Source organism: Gekko japonicus, unplaced genomic scaffold (assembly GCF_001447785.1).
Source record: "Gekko japonicus isolate JY-2015 unplaced genomic scaffold, Gekko_japonicus_V1.1 scaffold189, whole genome shotgun sequence".
Classification (NCBI taxonomy): domain Eukaryota; kingdom Metazoa; phylum Chordata; class Lepidosauria; order Squamata; family Gekkonidae; genus Gekko; species Gekko japonicus.
The window spans coordinates 907,945-928,344 of NW_015163608.1; the positions used below are offsets into that span (position 1 = coordinate 907,945).

Consider the following 20,400-nt stretch of genomic DNA (forward strand, 5'->3'; position numbering starts at 1 on the left):
TTAAAAACCCTGGTATATCGTCTGGATTCCTGTTTAGGATAATTACTTTTTCATTTTTTAACATCCAAGCAAAGATTTAGTATTTCTCCAAGAATCTGCAGGTATGTTTTTCAGAGGCAGAAATGCCTAAATGGGAATATGTATGCTCCAAATGAAAGCTGACAGACTGAGAAGTTATGCATATGTTTGCAACCAAGAATTTGCCAGCCTAGTCTTTGAAATAAAAAGAACATTTGAGTGCCAGAATTCTGGGCTTTGCTTTCCATCAGTGTCACTGGCTGACCTGGTGATGAGTAAATTGTAGAGCTTTTTATATTTAGCATCTCTCTTTCATGCACTCTCATTCTCGCTTTCTCTCTGTCTGCTTATTGTGAGAATGCTGATACCTGGTTGTGATGCTTGATTCATCAATATGTTCAAGGCACTTGAAAGTTCTCAGATGAAAGACAGTGAATGTAGGACAATTGTCCCATTTTGCATCTTCATTTGACGTCTCTTGAAGATGATGAGTCAGTCAGGCATAGCTACATAGTCATGTGGTTTGACATTACGTTAATCCCATTTATTCAATTTGTTGCCAATGTGCTTGTGTGTTTCCCTTTGCCTTTTCTTTTGTGCTGTGATATTGCTGGAGACCCATTAACCTAGAAAATTCTAAAAAGACGCAGTTTATTAAAAACTGTTATTCAAAGATTAACAATGTTCTGTCAAAGCATTCTCTTACCATGTAAAGATGTTGGCAATAGAATATGTTTAAATGGCTTTTCATTACATGCAAGTGCAAGCCTCAAGAGCACAGGCAATTTGGAATTGAAAATTGAAAACTTGTTGCGGTAGTAATTACATTTAAAGACAATGGATGCAGTGGATATGTTTTGGTACTTATTTGGATTATGCACAGTTCCCTGCCAGATCATTATGCCCTTGTTGAAAATGTGTTTCTCAAAGATAATGTTTGGTAATGATTACTATAGATTTTGGCAAATTGAATCAATTTCAGATATTTAGTTACATATACCAAGTATGCTTCCTTCTGTGGGTGTATTAACAAATTGATCTTATGTACACTCATGATAATGTCAGCATCTCCAGTAGTTTACCAACCCGGATTATTAGTATCTGTGTCAGAACAGTTTTTAAAAATGGACCATTTTATTATGTTCAGAGATAGTTGAAATGCAAGAAAGTCTAACGTGGATTAGTTCACTCCAGGTAGGCATCGTGAACCTGAAAACACTCTAAAACTGTACAGTCTATAAGAGACTCTTATCTCTTAAAATGGTATAATATAAAGAGATAGGATTCCCAACCTCCGGCTGGGGCTTGCAGTTTCCTCAGAATTAAAATAATCTGCTGAAGAAGCCAGCCCCAGGATCCGCATGCCACTGGGAGATTGCTGTCCATGGCACACAGATCCTTGCTGAGATGGCTTCTCCTGCAGCATGCTTTAAACTGGGCTGCAGGAGAAGTCACACCCAGGATCTGCCTGCTGCCAGGAGCAATTTGCCCATGGCATGTAGATCCTAGCTGAGATGGTTTCTCCTGCAGCCCGGTTTAAGGAGAAGCCAGCCCCAGGATCATTGTGCCATGGGGAGATCATTTTCCGTGGTGCACAAATCCTTGCTGGGATGGCTTCTCCTGCAGCCCAATTTAAACCAGGCTGCACAAGAAGCCAGCCCCAAGCCGAGCCTGCGGGAACAGTCTGCTCCCATGGCACAGCTGATCCTTGGGCTGTCTCCTGCAGTCCCTTTAAACAGATTTGAGTAGAAGCCTGACAAACAGCTGAGAGGCCAGAGCAGTCTGTTCCCGCCTCCCTGCTGTGTTCGGATCTACCATTAATTCCAAAATATATCTGGGATTTTTGGGGGGATTCCCCCCCCCAGTTTTCCTGAGAAAACCAAGATACATTTGGAATGCCAAAATATACCCAAAAATACCTTATCGGTATTTTCCAGGTGTATTTTGGATTTGGGTAGATCCGAGTGCACACCCATATGGTCTGACAGCTGGTTCCACCAGAACGAGGCCACCACAAAGAAGATCCTTGGAGTCAGGCACCATAAGCAAGTTGCAGGTTGAAGAATGCAAGTTTGGGGGGAACATGTTGGAAGAGGTGGTCTACCAGTTATGAAGGCCCCAGACTGCTTAGGGCTTTAAAGGTAATCACCAGCACCTTGAATTTGACCCAGAACTGAATCGGCAACCAATGTAGCTGTTTCAAGACAAGATAGATATGATCTCTCCGACGAGAACCTGTTAGCAATCTTGCCGCTGCATTCTGGACTTCCTGTAATTTCCAGAGTACCTTCAGGGACAGCCCTACTTAGAATGCATACATACATACATACATACATACAAACATACAAACATGCATGTGTGTAAAATAGCCGTGAGGAGAGAATCACATCTTGCAGAATCCCACACTCAAGAGAATGCTCAGCGGAACACTCATTCCTAATCAGTACCCTCCTATGGCGTCCCTGGAGGAACAAAAGGAACAATACTAAGGCCATCCCATGAACCTCCAGTGCAGCCAGGTGGTCGACCAGGATTAAATTATCATTTGTGTCAAATGTTGCTGACAAATCCAATAACCCAGGCCTGAAGTCAGACTAGAAGGGGTCAAGTACTGATGTCTCATCCAGGAACCCCTGATCTGCCACTGCCCTCTCAATCACCTTTCCAAGATAAGGAAGATTTGACATCAAGCGGTATTGGCTAGGTTATCAGGATCCAAGGATGGTTTCTTGAGAAGGGGTCTAACTATGGCCTCTTCCAAGGGCCTAGGGAAGCAACCCTGGGAGAAAGAAAGATTAATAATCTTTCTCAGGGGACCTCCAACCACTTCACAGCAGGATTTAACCAGCCATGAGGGGGAGGGATCCAAGGGGAAGTCGTCAGCTTTACAGCTAACAGGATCCTATCAATGTCAGCAGATGAGAGCTGGTTGAAGTCATCCAAAAAAGGACCTTGATGTAAACACAGAGCCTCCAGCATACTACTGGGAACAATGCTGGTGGCAAGGTTGCGGTGGAGCTTCAAGATTTTATCTTTGATGAAATTCACAAAATTGGCACAGCTAAAAACTGAATTTCAACTATTTTGGGAGCTCACATTCAGGGAGGTCAGGTTCCAAACAACCGTAAATATTGTGCTGGACATGAGCTTGCAGATGCAATGGAGGCAGAAAAATGTCTTCTTTGCTGCCTTCACCACCACCTCATAGGCCTTCAGGTGGGCTCTATAAAGTGTTCTGGAAGCCTCATCATGAGTATGTTGCCAGATTCACTCTAGCCATCTAAGTTCCATCTTCATATCTCTCAACTTCTCGGTATACCAAGGAGCAGTAGAAGAATGGGGCACAGAGGGCACAGGGGGGGGGCAGTTCTATCAATAGCCTGACAGAAGTTGGCGTTCCAAGGCACAATGAGCCCATCCACAGAACTGCCAGCCATGCTGGATAAATCCCACAGAGCTTTCTAGATCCAACAGAATCCATGAGTCTCTGTGGGCAAGCATAAACTTGCTCGCTGCCTTGCAGATGGCGGTAGCTAAACTCAAACCAATCTTCAGGAGAAAATGATCTGACCATGGCAATAGTTCCATATGGACCACACTCGCACAGAAGATCAAATCCAGCACGTGGCCTGCGTCATGTGTGGAAGTTGAAACAACCTGAGAGAGGCCTAATGTCACCATGTCAGACATAAATTCTTGAAGTGGTTCCAGTTAGAACAGTATCTATATGGATACTGAAATCCCCCCAAATCCACCAGATGGGGGAAATGCAATAACCAGTCAGAGATCACTTCTGCCAGTTTTGGCAGAGCATCTACTGGTGTGCTGTGTGGACAGTAAACCAGCAAGATAGCCAACTTCCCCCAGACACCCCCCATGAGGCCCACACATTCAGTGCCAGTTATCAGACTTCCGGTTTTCAGCATGGTGAGGACGGTCGTCTTTGGGGCTTGCTCCCTCGAAGCGGCCAAATTGCCAGTTCTATTAGAGGAGCTTGAGGGACCTCAAGCTCCATTCGGCTCCCTGGAGGGAAGCCCAACACAAGGGGCTTGATCCGGACTCCCTGCGAGCAGTGGCGAGAGGGTTGTAGTCCGAGATCACCCTGAAGCAGGAACCAGCAAGAGCGTCCATGACATACATGGATGCACAGCTGTGACTCCCGGGATGACGGGGAACTTAGAAAAACCTTCTACAATCAACGTAAGAAGACCTTCAACACCGTGAGTAACTCTAAATGCAACAGATCTAAAGATTCTCTCATTGGACTTTTGATTTAAAAAAAAATTTGGGCATGGATTCATGAAAAGTTACAAAAAATGTTGGAATGTACCATACCTTTTATACCTGAATTATTCCTTCTGAATATAATGCCAGCAAATGGTAAATAACAGGATTTTTAACTTATCATACATGTAGTAACTATTTACGGAACTTAAATACCCTAGCGAAGCATGCGTATCAGGCTAGTAAGAGATATAACAAAATTGTATATAAAACCCTGGAATTGTATGTATTTATGTTTGTTTGTTTGTCGGTTATAAAGTAAAAAACTTTTGTTTTAAATGTCAGTTATCTCCAAGGTGGGGATCCTCCAGAAGGAAAAACCATCTCAGATAAGAATTGCAACTCCACCTCCCCATCTTTCAGTTCAAAGCTGATGTAGGACTGAAAAACCAGGAAGAGCCAGCTGAGAAACTGTCTCAGCCTCCCTCATCCAAGTCTCAGTCAAGCAGGCCAGGTCAAAGTTGCCATGCAGGACAATATCCTGAAGCTCAGTGATCTTATTATGTATTGACCTGGCATTGCACAACATCAAGGAAGAAGAAGTTACTCCAGACACCAGCACACTGTCATCCTTGCAGAGGGGATGGAGATTAGAAGGACACCAAGCATTTCCATATTTCTGAGTTCTTCTTACAACCACGGGTCATTTCCTGCAGGAGGGCACAGGAGCGGAGCTCCGGCAGTAAGAGCTGAGGGGGCGGGCACACACAACAAGCCCCACCCCCTGCTCCCAGCAGCCCTTAGTCAGAGCATGAAGCAGCCAGGTAAGCTGCAGAGCCCCTAGTCCAAAACAGTCCAGTGGCACCTTTTTAAGACCAGTTTTTATTCCGATACAAGCTCTCCCTCCTCTGTGAGGACAGATCTGCATGTTCCCCCCCCCCAATAGCTAGCAATCCAAAACAGTCCAGTGGAGCCTGAGCGGTGGGTGTTGCCTTCTGACACACTTCCGGTGATGTCAGGGGGTGTGGCATATGCAAATAAGTTATGCTACTGAGTTATGCTAATGAGCTCCTGCACCTCTTTTTCTACGAAATGACCCCTGCTTACAACTACACTCCTCCCATTCCTACCCCTGAAAGAACAAGGATGCCTGAACCCCCAGTGATGTTATACGGTGAGGCCATGATGTTGAAGTCTCGAGTTCAATTCCAAAATAAGTAAATACCAGACTGAGTGGAACTGATTGATAATCTACAGCTAGGCCAAAAGAATCAGTATCAGTAAGAAAAAACATCCCACTACAGCTATTTCACTTACACAAGATAAATAAGACAAATCAATGGCAAAGTAGCTAATAATAATAACACAAATTAACTGATTAATAATATACAGTACTGCTAACTAATTTCAAATACCTGGCAGTAGGTCATAGGCCTGGCTGGCAGAAAAAAACAGGCATTATACAAGCACCCACAACATTTGAAAAAGCTGCCAAATTAAAACAGCCCCCTCAGTCAGAACTAGTTTTGCCAAAAAATGAAGCAAAAATAAAAAGTCCAAGGACCAATTAATCAGCATGGCACAGGGCTGCAGAGCAACCAAAGATACCAGATGATCAACATAACTAACATCAATTTGGGCCTGCTCTGCAGCCCTTGTTGCAGGGCTCATGCGAAGGGCTGCAACAAAGGCCACACCTTTGTTATGCAGCCCTTTGCACATGACCATGGAACACTCCAACGGCACAACTGTAGGCTGGTGGTATGGGCTTTATAGTGCCCGCAGGAGGCTTTCTGGAGTAAGGGCAGGCTGTCCCAGTCATGCCCGACTCTGCTGTGTGGGTGATGTCAGGCCAATGCCACCACACCACAAAGATCTTCACAGGTGTATGCAAGAAAACATTTTAATAAATATATTAATTTTAAAAGTCATCCTGTTAAACAGTTTCTGCTGAAATGTTGAACAGTTTCTATTGGAGTTATACATTACTTCACTCGATAACATTTTGTGCTTGGCTTGGCCTCCTCTGGCAGCTTTTTTATAGTTGCATCTACCACCTTATGTCAGAATTCCTTTTTAAAAAAAACTAGTTTTATTTTCCAACACATAATATGAACATTGACACCAACACACAAAAGAACAAACAAACAAAACACACAAACAGTAATCAGGAGAACATTCCATTAGTGCTTTTTGTACATCAATAATTTTTGCACCTATGCTAGTACATTATATATGCATATATCTTAGTTAAAGTTTCTATTTATGTTACTATTTCTATATATAATTTTAATGGTTATAACAACTGTCACTTAAGATACCACTCAATCCATTTATAAAGTCTTGACCATGTTTTTTCAAAGATATCTTCACGTTTGCCTTGTAAGAGCAGAGTCAATTTGTCCGTTTCTAAAAGTTTATGGATTAGTTCTTCTTTTGAAGGTGTTTCTTCTTTTCTCCAATATTTAGCATAGAGAATTCTAGGAGTAGTTACAACATGTATAATCATATAGACATCTGATTTTTTTACAGCTTTCTGGTATTATATTCAATAAAAACAATTCTGGTACAAAGGGTATATCTGTTTCTAGTATTTTTTGTAACATCTCATGTATCTAAATCCAACATTTTCCCACCATATATGAAAAAAGATCCAACATTCTGTTTACATTTCCAGCAATAATTTGACATATTAGGATAGAATTTCACTAATTTGTCTGGTGTCATATCTCTCCTTATATATAATTGTGTTTTCGTCTCCCAACGTTCGATGCGTGCCAAAATAGGTTGGCCACATGAACTGCCAGTCAGAAGACACTGGCTGGGTTGGCTGGCTGCTTTGTGGAGTCCCGCCCACGTCAGCCCCAGCCAGCGTCTTGGCTCACTCTGCTCTGGTCCTTGAACAGGACAGGACTGTCTGCAGGGTAAACCAGGGGAAGGCCTCCACAGGCCCAGCCGACCGTGTGGCCTTCCTTGGCCTACAGAACTGAGAGGGAATCATCAGCTGGGGGGGGGGAGGGACAAGGCTGGCCAGACCTTTGCAAACTGGGGACAGGTCCAACCGGTGGTGCCAGTGGCACCCGGTTGGTGGGGAGAGAAGGGGATGGCCATGCCATGCTTCCCTGTGCTGCTGCGCCCTGGCCCAGGGATGCCGTGGGCACTTGGCTCACACTGCTCTGGTCCTCGAGCAGGACAGGACTGTCTGCAGGGTAAACCAGGGGAAGGCCTCCACAGGCCCAGCCAACCGTATGGCCTTCCTCGGCCTGCAGAACTGAGAGGGAATCATCAGCTGGGGGGGGGGAGGGACAAGGCTGGCCAGACCTTTGCAAACTGGGGACAGGTCCAACCGGTGGTGCCAGTGGCACCCGGTCGGTGGGGAGAGAAGGGGATGGCCATGCCATGCTTCCCTGTGCTGCTGCGCCCTGGCCCAGGGATGCCGTGGGCACTTCTGTGGGGAGGCTCTGCCGAGGTTCCTGGTGCTGCCCCCGGCCTCACCACCCTGGCGGCATGCCTCGCCTCACCTCAGGATGGGGGGAAAGGCCACGTTGCACTTCCCGGGGCTGCCGCAGCCTGGCCTGGGGCCGCCATGGGCATTTCTTCAGGGAGGCCATTCGACCTCCACTAGCCTTCCCTCCACTGCCCTCGCTGGCCTGCTGGTGTGCCCCAGCTGCGGGGGGGGGGCGAGTGAGCTGCTCAAAGTTAAACCCCCTCCCCTTCCTTCTCAGCCCTGGTGACCGCCAGTTTACACTGCCTCCCCTTCCCTGTCTGCGCTGGTTTGCTCAACCTTCCCCCGCACGGCAGGTGGGGGAGGGACCCTGCCCGTCTTCACGGGAGGAGGACTCGCGCTGCCAAGGGAGGAGGACTCACGGCTGCCCACCCATGCTAGCACTTGTTGCATTCATGCCTGCAATGGGCCTTCCTCCTAGTACCATCTATAAAACATTTTATATATTTTTTCTTTATATGAAATTGTTTGGTATATTTTATATTTGTTTTCCATTGATCTAATTCAATATTATGTGCTAAGTTTTGTGCCCATCTAATCATTGCACATTTAACCACCTCATCTTGTGTTTTCATTTCTAATAATGTTACATACAGTTTTTAAATAAGTTTTTCATCAGTATACAACAATATTTTATCCAGTTCCGTAATCCAGTTCATAAAAACCAGTTTGTTTATCCTTAACATATCTGGATTCTACTTGGGCTCTTTCCCACCAACTCAATTCATTATCTTGTTTTTGGAGAGTATCCTGAGTTTTTAAGTTACTTTTATTATCTAACAAATCCTCACACCTCCACTTTGGATGTTTTATAAATAATATGGGAATCGTGAAAGCTTCGAGTGGTGAAACCCATTTTGGAATTTTAGTATAGTAAAGCTTTTTTGTTTCTTCCTATGTTTTCAACAATGAGCATCTAAGAATATGTTGTTTAAAATAATTATGAGTTATCTCTGCTAGACCATACAAAAGCATGCCAACCAAGCAATAGGTCATGTCCTTCTAGTTTCAAGAGTCTTGAATTTTTTCAGTATAATCCACTCTCTCACCCATGTCAAAGATGCTGCTTTATAATATAGAGACCAGTCTGGAAAGCAAATCCTGTTATTTCTCTCGCATATGAAGTGTTTTCATCTTTATTTTAGGTCTTTTCCCTTGCCATATAATATGTCTTATAAGTTTGTCAAAGTTCTTAAAATACTGTTAATCTTTTAAATTGGAATAGTTTGGAATAAAAAGATAAGTCTTGGTAAAATATTCATTTTTACCACAGCTATTCTTCCCATAAAAGATATCTGCAGGTATTTTCATTTTTCCAGGTCCTTCTTGATTTCCATCAGAAGTTTCACATAATTGTCCTGTAGTAAAGAACTGCATCTATTTGTCAAAGTTACTCCTAAGTATTTCACTTTCTTTTGAACTTATAGTCTCCAATTATACAAATTTCTTCAAAATTTTGTTTTGATATACTCTCCCGTAACAATTTATAGAATTTTTCCTGGTCCTGATTTGGTGCATATATGTTGACAATCAATGTTGCTTTAGCTTGTCTCTGCATTTGGACCATCAGAATCCTGCCACCTTCAGAGTCATATACTAATTGTGGGTGAAGGTGTTCTTTAATATATGTTACTACTCCTCTTTTTTTGGTTGGTTTGTCTGCTGAAATAAAAGCTTTTCCAAGTTTCTTTATCTCTAAAAATCCTTGGTCTGAATGTTTAATATCGGTCTCCTGTAAGCATACAACATCTTCTTAATTTGCTGAAATATCTGTCTTCTTTTTTGTGGGGCATTCAATCCATTACATTAATTTACATTAATTGAGATTATTTTTAACTTCCTTCTATCCATCTTGCATAACTTTGGGGTTGCCATCTTTATTCTTCTGTTGCAATCTGGTGACCACTTGGAATGGAACAGTCTTCAGATTTCCCTTTTTAGGCCTTTGTCTTGCTCCAGTACAGCCTGATGTGCCTTGTTTTTGGATTTCTTCTTCGTCCGTCTCCTTTGCTTCTTCCTCTTGGATCCCTAAATTCTCTCCATATGTCTTGAGAAAATCTTCTATTTTGAAAATTGAGTTTATTCTATGTCTTTTGCCATCATAGGTAAAAAATATGACTTCAGGAACTAACCATCTATAAGAGATCCCATTTTCCCTTAAAAAACTTGCCAGGTATGTGTAGTCTTTTTTCTCTCACCCTCCACGGGAGTTCTTTTAATATTCTAATTTATTTTTCTTCTATTTGGAGAGGTCCTTCATTTGAATTTTTCAAGATCTTGTCTCGCATTGATCTCTTATAAAATTTGACGTGGATTTCTCTTGGTAGTTTATTTCTTCTCGCATATGCAGAGTTCATTCTGAAAGCCACATCAATCCCATCGTATGTTTCTTCTACTGTTTCTGTTTTCATATAGTCTGCTAAAATTTGTGCCATGTCCGCTTTGATATCTTCACCTTTATTTTCAGGAATGTTCTGGAATCTTAAGATGTAAGCAGCTCTTTCAATCTCCAGTTTTATTAATGTGTCTTCCATAGAATTCTGTTTTGTCTCTACAGTCTGTATTTGCAAATCCACTTCAAATTTGCTTTCCAAATTACTTGTCGTTTTGACCAAAGCGGATATTTCTTGTTTATTGTCCACAATCTGTTTCTTAATTTCTTCTGTTTGGGTAGTTATCAGTTGTGCCAAGGAGTCCAATTTTGCTTGGATTGGTTCAATTGCAGTTCCCAACAGCAGATGGAAGTGCAGATTCCACAGCCTTATTAACAGCTGTTGCCACACTTTCCTGAATAAGACTCTGTAAGTCCTGAATGGATATCTTAGCCAAGCTGGTTGCCACAAATTTTACCTGCCCTGGAGATGGGCCAGGTACTTTCTTGGTTCCACTACACATGTTTATACACTTCAGTATACAACAAAGAGTCTCCCCTCCCTTCTTCCAAAAGAAGAGGGGGAAAGGAACCTTCTTGTTGTTGTTATTTTCCCCCTAAAGTCTCACTCTCAAAAACAAAGACAAAGGTTTTATCTAATTGTTTAGAATATCATAGCCTTTTTATACATTTTCAACCACTAAACATACTTTTATCAGTTATTGACTTTACTGCAAGAACACTTCATACTCAAACAATGTCTCTCAGCTTAGACCCAACAACCCTGACTTAAAAAAATAATGAGATGAAAAACAAAGTATTCTCTCACAGAAATGATGTTTAATAATATCTTCCTCTTTCTTCTGTCTTCCCTCTTCTTTGTCTCTGTTTTAAAATTTAATTCATAGTGTATAGAAATATTGATTTCTAAATGTCTCCTGCATTCTCCTGTTCTGTCTTTTGGTAACAGGCTGTGCCTTATTTCCTGTTACAAGCCAAATGGTGGGCCCCATGGCCTCAATTGCATGCCATAAACCCACATTCTTCACACTTCCATGCTGGAAGCTAGGCCTTACATGTCAGAAGGCACGTAGCCAATGGGGAAGGCTGGAGGGTGGGTCACTTGACTGCAGAGGGAGTTCCCAAACTGCCAGCCTATCCCCACTTGCACCCATGACAACTAAGAAATGGGCACATCCCCTGTCTACTCCTGATTGGCTGATGGCCACGGCTGGTCATGATTAGACTGGGGTTTAATTGTCTGATCCCTTGGAAGAGAGCTCTTGTTCTGTTCGGCTCTTGCTTTCTTGGTCTCCTGTTGTTGTTTGTTTATTGCACCTGAACATGTGGTCCCTGGGAGAACAAAGAATTGCTTTGAGACTTAAAGCACATGGAGTGCAACGATGGGATTTCCCTTCAAAATCCCTTGGACTATTTGGACTGAAGATGTTACTGACATGGTAAATATGAAGCATTATGTTTAGTTAAGGCAAACTGCCCTAGCCTTTCTTATTTTGTAATCTCTTATAGTTTAATTGCAATGCTCTGTATTGAATAAAAATCATTCATGTTTCTAACTTGTCTTTGATGTTGTAACTGAGATTCCAAGTCTATTTCCTGTGCCTACCTGGCCACACGCTATCATTGAGCATTAAGTGTACATCTCTGGGAATGAGGTGCTAATGTGTTAAGCCCTAGATGCTAGCTAAGAGTCTGAACATTGCTCTTAGGCTAGAAGGGGATTCTAGTTAAAAGAGGTTCTGGTGGTTTATTGTTCTGAAATCCAGAGGGGGTAGCCTACCTCTCTGGGTTGTTGTTTAATGTATTGTAAAAGTATAGGATTTCCCTCTCATTCCTGGACAGGCTTGAGGGGCAGAATCCTGTACACATGGTCCAGTTGTTTTCTTTCACTTAACTGACTTAAATCTGATTTCTTCCAAAAGAAGAAAGTATATATTTATAAATCCCAAAAGTTCTTCCTTTGTCAAGGAAAACCAGAAAAAGCCTTAATATTCCAATTGGGGGGGGGGGACAAGGGGGGACCACTCTGTCCAAGAAAACCAGATAATCCACAAAGTTCCAATAAAAACTGCAAGATCCAATAGGAGGCCAGTAGTAAGTATTCCAAAGGAATTTATGTCCCAAAATAAGATCTGCACCTGAAAGAAGAAGAAGAAGAAGAGATTGGATTGATACCCCACCCTTCACTACCCAAAGGTGTCTCAGAGCGGCTTACAAACTCCTTTCCCTTCCCCTCCCCACAACAGACACCCTGTGAGGTAGGTGGGGCTGAGAGAGCTCTTGACAGAAACTGCTCTTTTTCAAGAACAGCTCTTATCAGAACTACGGCTTGCCCAAGGTCATCCAGCCAGGTGCAAGTGGAGGAGTGGGGAATCAAACCCGGTTCTCCCAGATTAGAGTCCACACACTTAAGGTAGCTTTTATATCCACAAATTGAGCAGAAATTAAGCAGGGGGGCATAATCCATAGTGATGTTTGCACAGCAAGCTAAAGCCTTCTCAGATGTGAAGCTTGTAGTCCAACTCAGAATTCCAAAACTCCAAAATTAAAGTATGTTCAATAAGATAACACATCTCACCTTATGTCAAAATTCTAAAGGTGCTTGCAGGATCAAAAAACTTGGTGAGTCCTGTTGTAGTGAAACCCTTCTATATTTCCTCTTTCTGTAAATTGCTTCTTAACTACTTGTATTTTCTGCTTAAGAGATTATTAGTGGGGGGGAAACTCTTTTAGAAACCTAAGTACCTGATTCTTAGAGGAAAGTGATTACTCTAGCCTGCTTGCACCCCTCAGACTTCTGAAGCTATACAAGACATTGACAGTCCTGAAAGTTGAAAGGGAAACAAAGAAGGAAGGAGAGGAGGCAAGCAGCCAGGAACACGGCATCTTCTGTGATGCACTTGCATCTATCCAGAGAAACCAGAACCCATCTCTTTTGTTGTTATACTGGGAACATTCCAGTAGCTGGTGACATGCTACCTGGTTCTGACTTTGTCCTGATCAAAAGCAGCCCAAGCCAGATAAAGTTTTCTTCACAAATTCCTTCTCAGTGATTTAGTTTAGGTGTTGAGCCAGTGGCAGCAGGTGAAAGGGAGGGAGCTAAGGGCTGTGTACACAGGGCCGTAGCCAGGATTTTTCAGTTTATGGATCAATTTTTTTTTCTTGTGGGGCACACACACACTTCAGCCAGAATAAACAATGTATCCTCCATTCCCAAACAGTTGCCAGCCCACAGACCTCTGAAACAAATGCTAAACAAATGCAAGAATTTTGTTCTCTCCTTCTCGCTGCCACTTCCCACACGCACTCTCACCCCAACCCCCAAGGAAACTTTAGCTTACCAGGTGAGGAATCACTGGCATGGGAATGGAGGGTGGTACAGGGCTTGCCTTGCTGGCAACGAGACAGAGCTAAAGCAGCCATGGTGAGAGGCAAGAATCACGCTGGCCAGGCAGTGTGGGAATGGAGGGCGGGGGCAGGGCTGACCAGCAAGGTCACAGTGTGCTGGGCACTGCGTGGGAATGCTTTGGGGCTTGTCGGTGATGAATGAGAGGTAGGTATGAAAAATAGAATGAAAAATGGGAAGTCAGGGGGGCTGGGCTGACTGGGAAGTTGAGGGCCTTAGCAGTAAGTTGGGGGCTGGGCCACTGTAGCTACAGGCCAATGAGTGGGTGAGAATCATGCCACCTGACCTCTGTTTAAAATGAAAGGATATACAGACTTTATATATATACTGTTTTCAGATGTAGTTATTAGCTTTAAACCTGATCTGACCATTTAAATTTGGTACTATTATCCACTCTTTTTAAGGAGCTTTGGGTGTTATGAAAAGCACTGACACATAGATGTGAGTGTCTTACATTTCCATTGTAACGTCTGAATGGGAATTCCCACACTAATGTACCAGCTGTTTGCACATCTGAAGCCTGTGAATCCCCTTTCATGTGAGTGCCACTTCAGACAGTACAGCCTGCACAAAAACCAAGATTCATTCACGCATCTGCTTGTTAGTGCTTCTCAAAACAACAAAAGCACCTCACAAACCACTTCACTTTCATTATTCATTGAAAAAGATTTGTCCTATTTTCAGGAGAAGAAAAAACAAATATTTCTTCTTGTAGTGTATAACTAATTTATCATTCACTGCCCTAAGTTATTTGTTTATTTTACTTCATTTGTACCCTGCTTTGGGGGCTCTGCTTATCATCATCCTCTCCTCCATTTCTTCCTTACAACCTCTGTGAGGTAGGTGAGGGAGAGAGGGTGTGATGGATATGTTGCTTACTGATGCTTTAGCAATCAGCCTGAAAACTCTGTGGTACCATAGAGTTTCCAGGCTGATTGCTAGAGCATCAGCCAGCGATGTGCCCAACGTGATGGCATAACTTCTGGGTGATGTCATCGCGGCACACACGCACTAGGCGTGCATGCAAATGTCCCAGGCAGGGAACAGCTCTCCCCCTCTATTACCTGTAAGTGACTTGGCAACCATATTTGCTGCTGTAAAGGTGACAGTGTCTCAACAGCCACTTATCTCTGCTTTCTACTATACAAGTACAACTGGGGTGGCAAATTCACCTCTACAGTGTTTTCAGTGCTAGTATTGTATCTACAACAAGCACATCTAAAGTTACATATCTAATCTTTATTTGTTTATCTTCTTTTATATTTTGATTGTTTAAGAACTTGCTTGATATGTGACATGTGATGATTAAAACCCTCAGTCAGTGAATATCTGTTGAAATTATTCCCTTTTTTTCCCTTGTGGATTTATTTTTATATCCCATTCACATTAAGAAGTTGAAAAGGGAACAAAAAGCTTTTAAGGTGCGTAGCTGCCTCTCTGCTCCTATTATATTTGATTCATATAAAGAGCAATCATGGAATTAAAAATGGGAGAAGAAGCTGTATGCAAGATCTTAGAAGCCCCAGGGAGTGAGATTATAGCTCTAAAAAGCGCATTCCTACTCTTACACTAATATTACTGCATCAAAAGGAGTATGGTTTGACTACTGTACAAAAAAATAACTGTGTGGGTAAATTTAGTCATATAAATTAGATTTTGCTTTGATATCTAAGACTGCCAGACAGTTTCATTTTAAATTATACTTCTAAAAATTCTACACTTTAATCTAAATCTTATCTCCTTGTTATTGGTTCTTGTCTTCCAGGACCTTGGGCAATTAGAAACAACAGCATAGATAGTGGGGAGGCAGAAGTTGGACGGAGGGTCACACAGGAAGTACCACAAGGAGTATTCTGGCGGTCACAAATCCATATCACACAACCACAATTCCTGAAATTCAATATCTCCTTAGGGAAGGATGCCCTTTTTGCAGTCTATATAAGAAGAGGACTTCCACCTTCACATGTCCAGGTACCGTATGAAAATGTCTTGCAGAAAAAAATAAGCTCTATATAAATAATTTCTATAGAAACATTATCTGAAACTGTGGAATACTTCTATTTTTTCTAGGACTCTGTATTTTCTCACTTCTGCTCAGTTTCTTTGGCCATCACCTGCAGGTGGGAAAATGCTCATAGTAATGATATATGAATCTTTTCCAGCCCTTACCTGGTTCTACTCCTAGCTGCGGTTGGGCTAGGGATGCCAGTCCCCAGGTGGAGGTGGGGGATCCCTTGATTTTCCCTCCTCCCCCCAGACACCGGCCAGCTGGCTGGCAGGGGGGAAGCCTCCCTGGCCCTGTTTGAAAAGAGTGTGGATGTGTGCACTTGCCCTGCAAGCAGCGAACTCGCCACTTGCAGGACAAGCACACACAGCGACCGCTTGTTTGAAGTGGGGGCCACCTGAGCCTGCCCTGAAAGTGGCAAACTCACCACTTGTAGGGCAGGTGCAGATGGTGCCCACTCGTTTGAAGCGGGGGCTGCCCAAGCCTGCCCTGCAAGCAACAAATCCACCGCTTCCAGGGCAGGCGTGCATGGCACCCATTCATTTGAAGTGGTGGCCACCCTCCCCTGCCCTGCAATTTGCCCCTTGCAGGGTGGCCCTGTGTCTCCACCAACCATTGAAAGGGAAGGTTCCCTTTAAATGGTTGTGGGAAAGTGCGGGGTGTGTGTGTCCACCTGTGGTGCTGTGTCCTTGATATGATGACATCACTTTGTGTCACGTCACTGTGTCATGGATGGACTCTCCCCCTCCCATCATCCCCCCCAAATCCCCCCACCAGGAGAAAATGGGACCTGGCAACCCTAGGTTGGACATACTCCCTTACAGGCCTCAGAATGAGAAGGAGAGGGGGTTCAGGCTGCCTGTCCTTCTTTCCCAGGCTGTCTCACTCTAGTGCTCTCTCTCTGTCTGTCCCATGTACTCTTAGCCCTTCCTTCCTCCCCAGCTTGATCTGAGACTCCCTTTAATCTGACCCTTCGTCCCACCCCTCCCAGGCCTGGGCCCAATCTGGCCCTGGTGTTGCCCACCCTGAGATGATTAAAGGAGAGAAGCCAGAGTCTGACTTCCCCTGGGCTCTTTCTGCCCCCTTACATGCCAGCCCGGGATTCGGGGGAGTGCTCTCTCCACCACCTCCGTCTCTGGTCTGCCTGCACTCAGACCCATCCCGCTGGTCACTCTTGAGCTGCCTGGACTCTTTGCCTGTCTCTTGGGCTGCTGTCTCTTGGGCTGCTGGCTGTGGGCTAGGCCCCTTCCTGGCTAGCGTAGCCTCCAGTAAGCCATCACCAGGTGATGATCTCATCACCTGCCCTGCCAGGACATCCCACATCTCGCTCCTAGAGGTTGCTCACTCCTGCTTCTTCCCTCTGGCTGCAGCTGCACTTGACCCACCCAGTCTTGCTGTCACCACTGTGACAGCTTCCCTTCTTGGCTGTCACAGGTAAGTGTGATGCAGATGCCTTTTGTCTGGCAGGGGTTGGGTTGGTTCTGTGTCAGGTTACCCTGTCTGTATTGCTAAACTTCACCAGAAAAAGAAGCAGTAGAAGATCTGTGTAGGCTGATGTTTGATGGAGACAGCTATATGTCTCCAATAACATTTAGTTACAACATGAATAGCAACCTGTGGGGTACTGAAGATAGAGTTCACCACACTGTTTGTTCATTCTTGGTAACATTCTTATGGATGCAGTTCTGTTATTTATTCCTGTAATTTCAAATATTTTTAGTCTAAAGAAAGAATTACGAAACACAAATTCAGTTCTGTCCTCTTAGTATGTTGCAGATATAAAATGCATACCATATCCTGGGATTGTACTTTATTGTTATCTTGAATAAGTTTTTAAACCCACAAATCTTGGCTTAAGTTCCCTCCTGAGTGCGGCTTTTTCCTGCAAGTTCTCACCATCCTAGCACTCCCCAGACAAAACCTTCAATCCTTCTTTTATCCTGGCTTAAGTTTATAATATTTACAGATACTTTTAAGCAGAAATTACATTCCGATGTGGTGCACAGCTATAAATGTCAATGATAGATGCCTCAACCAGGCAGTATCTATCCACTGTGAAATGTGATGTAGGAACAAATCACTCAACCTCTCCCATGTCACAATGAAAGCAACAATACTTTTTATCCACCTCTCAGTAGATTAATAGAAATAATGTCACAATGAAAGCAGCAATATTTTTCTCCACCTGTCACTAGATTAATAGAAATAATCTGAATTTGACATTGGATGATACCTTAAAGCTGCTGCCAGCCCCCCCCCCCCTGTTTCTACAATTTTAAAAAAAAGTCTGTGAAGAGTGAAAACTTCACTTGACAGTTCATCACTGATGAGTGCTGATATGCTAAAGCAAGTAAAATCCTTTGTGGGAACAAGTCAATAATCAGCAAATTAGGTACATGATTACCTTGAGACTGCCAAGAGACAATTCCTGTCTGGGAACCCCAATGAGACCGAAGCCTCTCTGTACTACTGTTTAGCTAATATTCCAAACTAGGAATAAGGGCCGTTGTGGAAATAAATACAACGAGCTCGAGAAAGAGGGTTTAGGAGAGTGCCAAGGCCTTGGGCACTCAGCATCAATTTGCTGTGGTGACCTCAGCAGGGTATAATGACACAGAGTCTACCATTTTCTCCAGAGGAACTTATCTCTGCTACCTGAAGAGTGTCAGTTTCTATAGTCAGATCACACCACACAGCACTTCATAAGAAATATTCTGATTATTGGTAGTTTATAACTATGACACATGAACTTTTTGTCAGGAATGGCCCAAAGCAGCAGGACACCTGAAGTTATAGTAGTTTCAAAGCACCCCCCATTACCAGCAGAAGCCAATAAGCATTGTGCATTGTGCCCGTGCGCAGGAGAAAAGTGAGTGGGACAGTAGACATCATTAGTGTACCAGGAAGGAGGATCACCCACACACACACACATTCCAAAGACATGGCAGTGTTAACTGACAAAGAGCATCTGTAATTTTGAGTGATCTCCAGCCCTCACCTGGAGATTGACAAAACTCCACCCTCTCCAGGGTCCACCCCTCAAATCTCCAGGAATTACCCAACCTGGAGTTGGCAATCCTATCTCCTTCCCAGCCAAGCATCAACCTGCCATTATCTGCCCCTCTGATTTCAGCTTTCCATCTCTTCCCCCCTACCTCCTGGAGATCAGTTGTAATTCTGATTGAGCTCTACCCCTCACCTGGAGATTGGCAACAGTGGTTCCCCAGGAGGGAATGGCTGTTTTGGAGGGTGGCGTCTATGGCACTGTACCTGTCTGAGGTCCCATCCTTCCTCAAACCTCACCTTCTCCAGGTTCCATCCCTCAAATCTCCAGGAATTTCTCACCTGGAGTTGGAACCCTATCTCCTTCCCAGCCAATCATCAACCTACTTTTATTTCCCCCTCACTCTTCAACTTTCCATCTCCCCCCCACCTGCAGCCTCTTCCGTGCCCTGACGCCCTGACTGCCACGTCACATTGACTTTCGGGGGGGGGGGCATCTCAGCAGGATTTAAGGACACAGAGTCCACCATTTTCTGTAGGGGAACTGATCTCTGTCATCTGGAGAGCACTTGTAATTCTGAGTGATCTACAGCCCTCACCTAGAGATTGGCAACAGTGGGCTCCCAAGAGGAAAAGTAGTCTTTCTCTACAGTGGGGACCAAAGCAGCTTACATCATTCTCCTCTCCCCCTTTTGACCTGCACAGCAACCCTGTGAGGTAGGTTAGGCTGAAAGTCTGTGCCTGGTCCAAAATCACCCACTCAGCTTCTACAGCAAGAACCTGGATCTAGCAGACCCTGCTCTGAAGCACTGACTGCTACGCCTAGGGTAGCTAACCTCCAGGTGGAGCCTGAAGATAACCAGGTATCACAACTGAACTCCAGACAACAGACCCCCCCCCGGAGAAAATAACTGCTTTGGAACATGGGCTTTATGACATTCTGTTCAGATGAGGCCTCTCCCCTCCCCAAAGCCTGGTTTCCATAGACTCTACCAGAAAATCTCCAGGAATCTCCATACCTGGAGCTGGTACCCTAGTCAGGACTGGCCCCAATGAGTTCCTCACTAAGGCCTGCAAAGGGTTTCTTTCCTTCCTTTGTCTGAACCAAGCTTGGTTGCCTACCATGGCGAAACGGGATCCAGTTTACAACTCAGCTGTTTGCCTCCCACCCTCATCCCGTGGGCATATCTCACTCCTTAAATTTGCTGCCACCACTCACGGAATCATCACTGCCTTTTTAGAGGGACAGTGAGACCCCTCTGGCTGAATCTCAGTATTTGAAGATGGAATCCTTAATCTTTGGGGGATCCCTGGAAACTTGGCAACCCAAGGGTCTGGCCTTTCCTTGCTTCCCTGTACTACCCCCTCCCTTTGGTATTGTGCAGAGCGGGGGAGACATAGAAGCTATGTGGTCAGAGCACAACATAGATTTAGCCCGAATTAAATAATTTATTTAACTATTTACACAGTTATGGTGCACACACACACTGTAGAAGTAAGCACACAATATGAACCAACAGGGCATAAATCAACAGGGATTAAACACAATCCTCTTTCCCTACACACAATACAGGCCCCTCTCTGGAACTACAGCTCAATTAAACTTTATGGGGGGAAATTTTAAACAAACAACCACAGACAGCAGCCATCTTACAAACACAGGTAACTGCCAGTCTGTGAGTGGTCTGAAATCACAGCTTCCACAGTAAGAACCTGGGTCTGGCAGACCCTGCTCTGAAGAGCTCACTGCTACGCCTAGGGTAGCCAACCTCCAGATAGAACCTGAAGATCGCTGGGTATCACAACTGAACTCCAGACAACAGATCTCTTTCCCCCCCTGGAGAAAA

The 20,400-nt window shown here is 44.0% G+C and overlaps 1 protein-coding gene across 1 annotated transcript in view; it reads left to right on the forward strand.

Moving 5' to 3' along the window:
• The window catches only part of TENM2 (teneurin transmembrane protein 2), a 618,318-nt gene that overhangs the window by 361,784 nt on the left and 236,134 nt on the right, over positions 1-20,400 (forward strand). Inside the window, exon 7 of the mRNA XM_015407305.1 lies at positions 15,311-15,516. Coding sequence (XP_015262791.1) covers positions 15,311-15,516 — 206 coding nt within the window. The remainder of the gene's footprint in view (positions 1-15,310; positions 15,517-20,400) is intronic.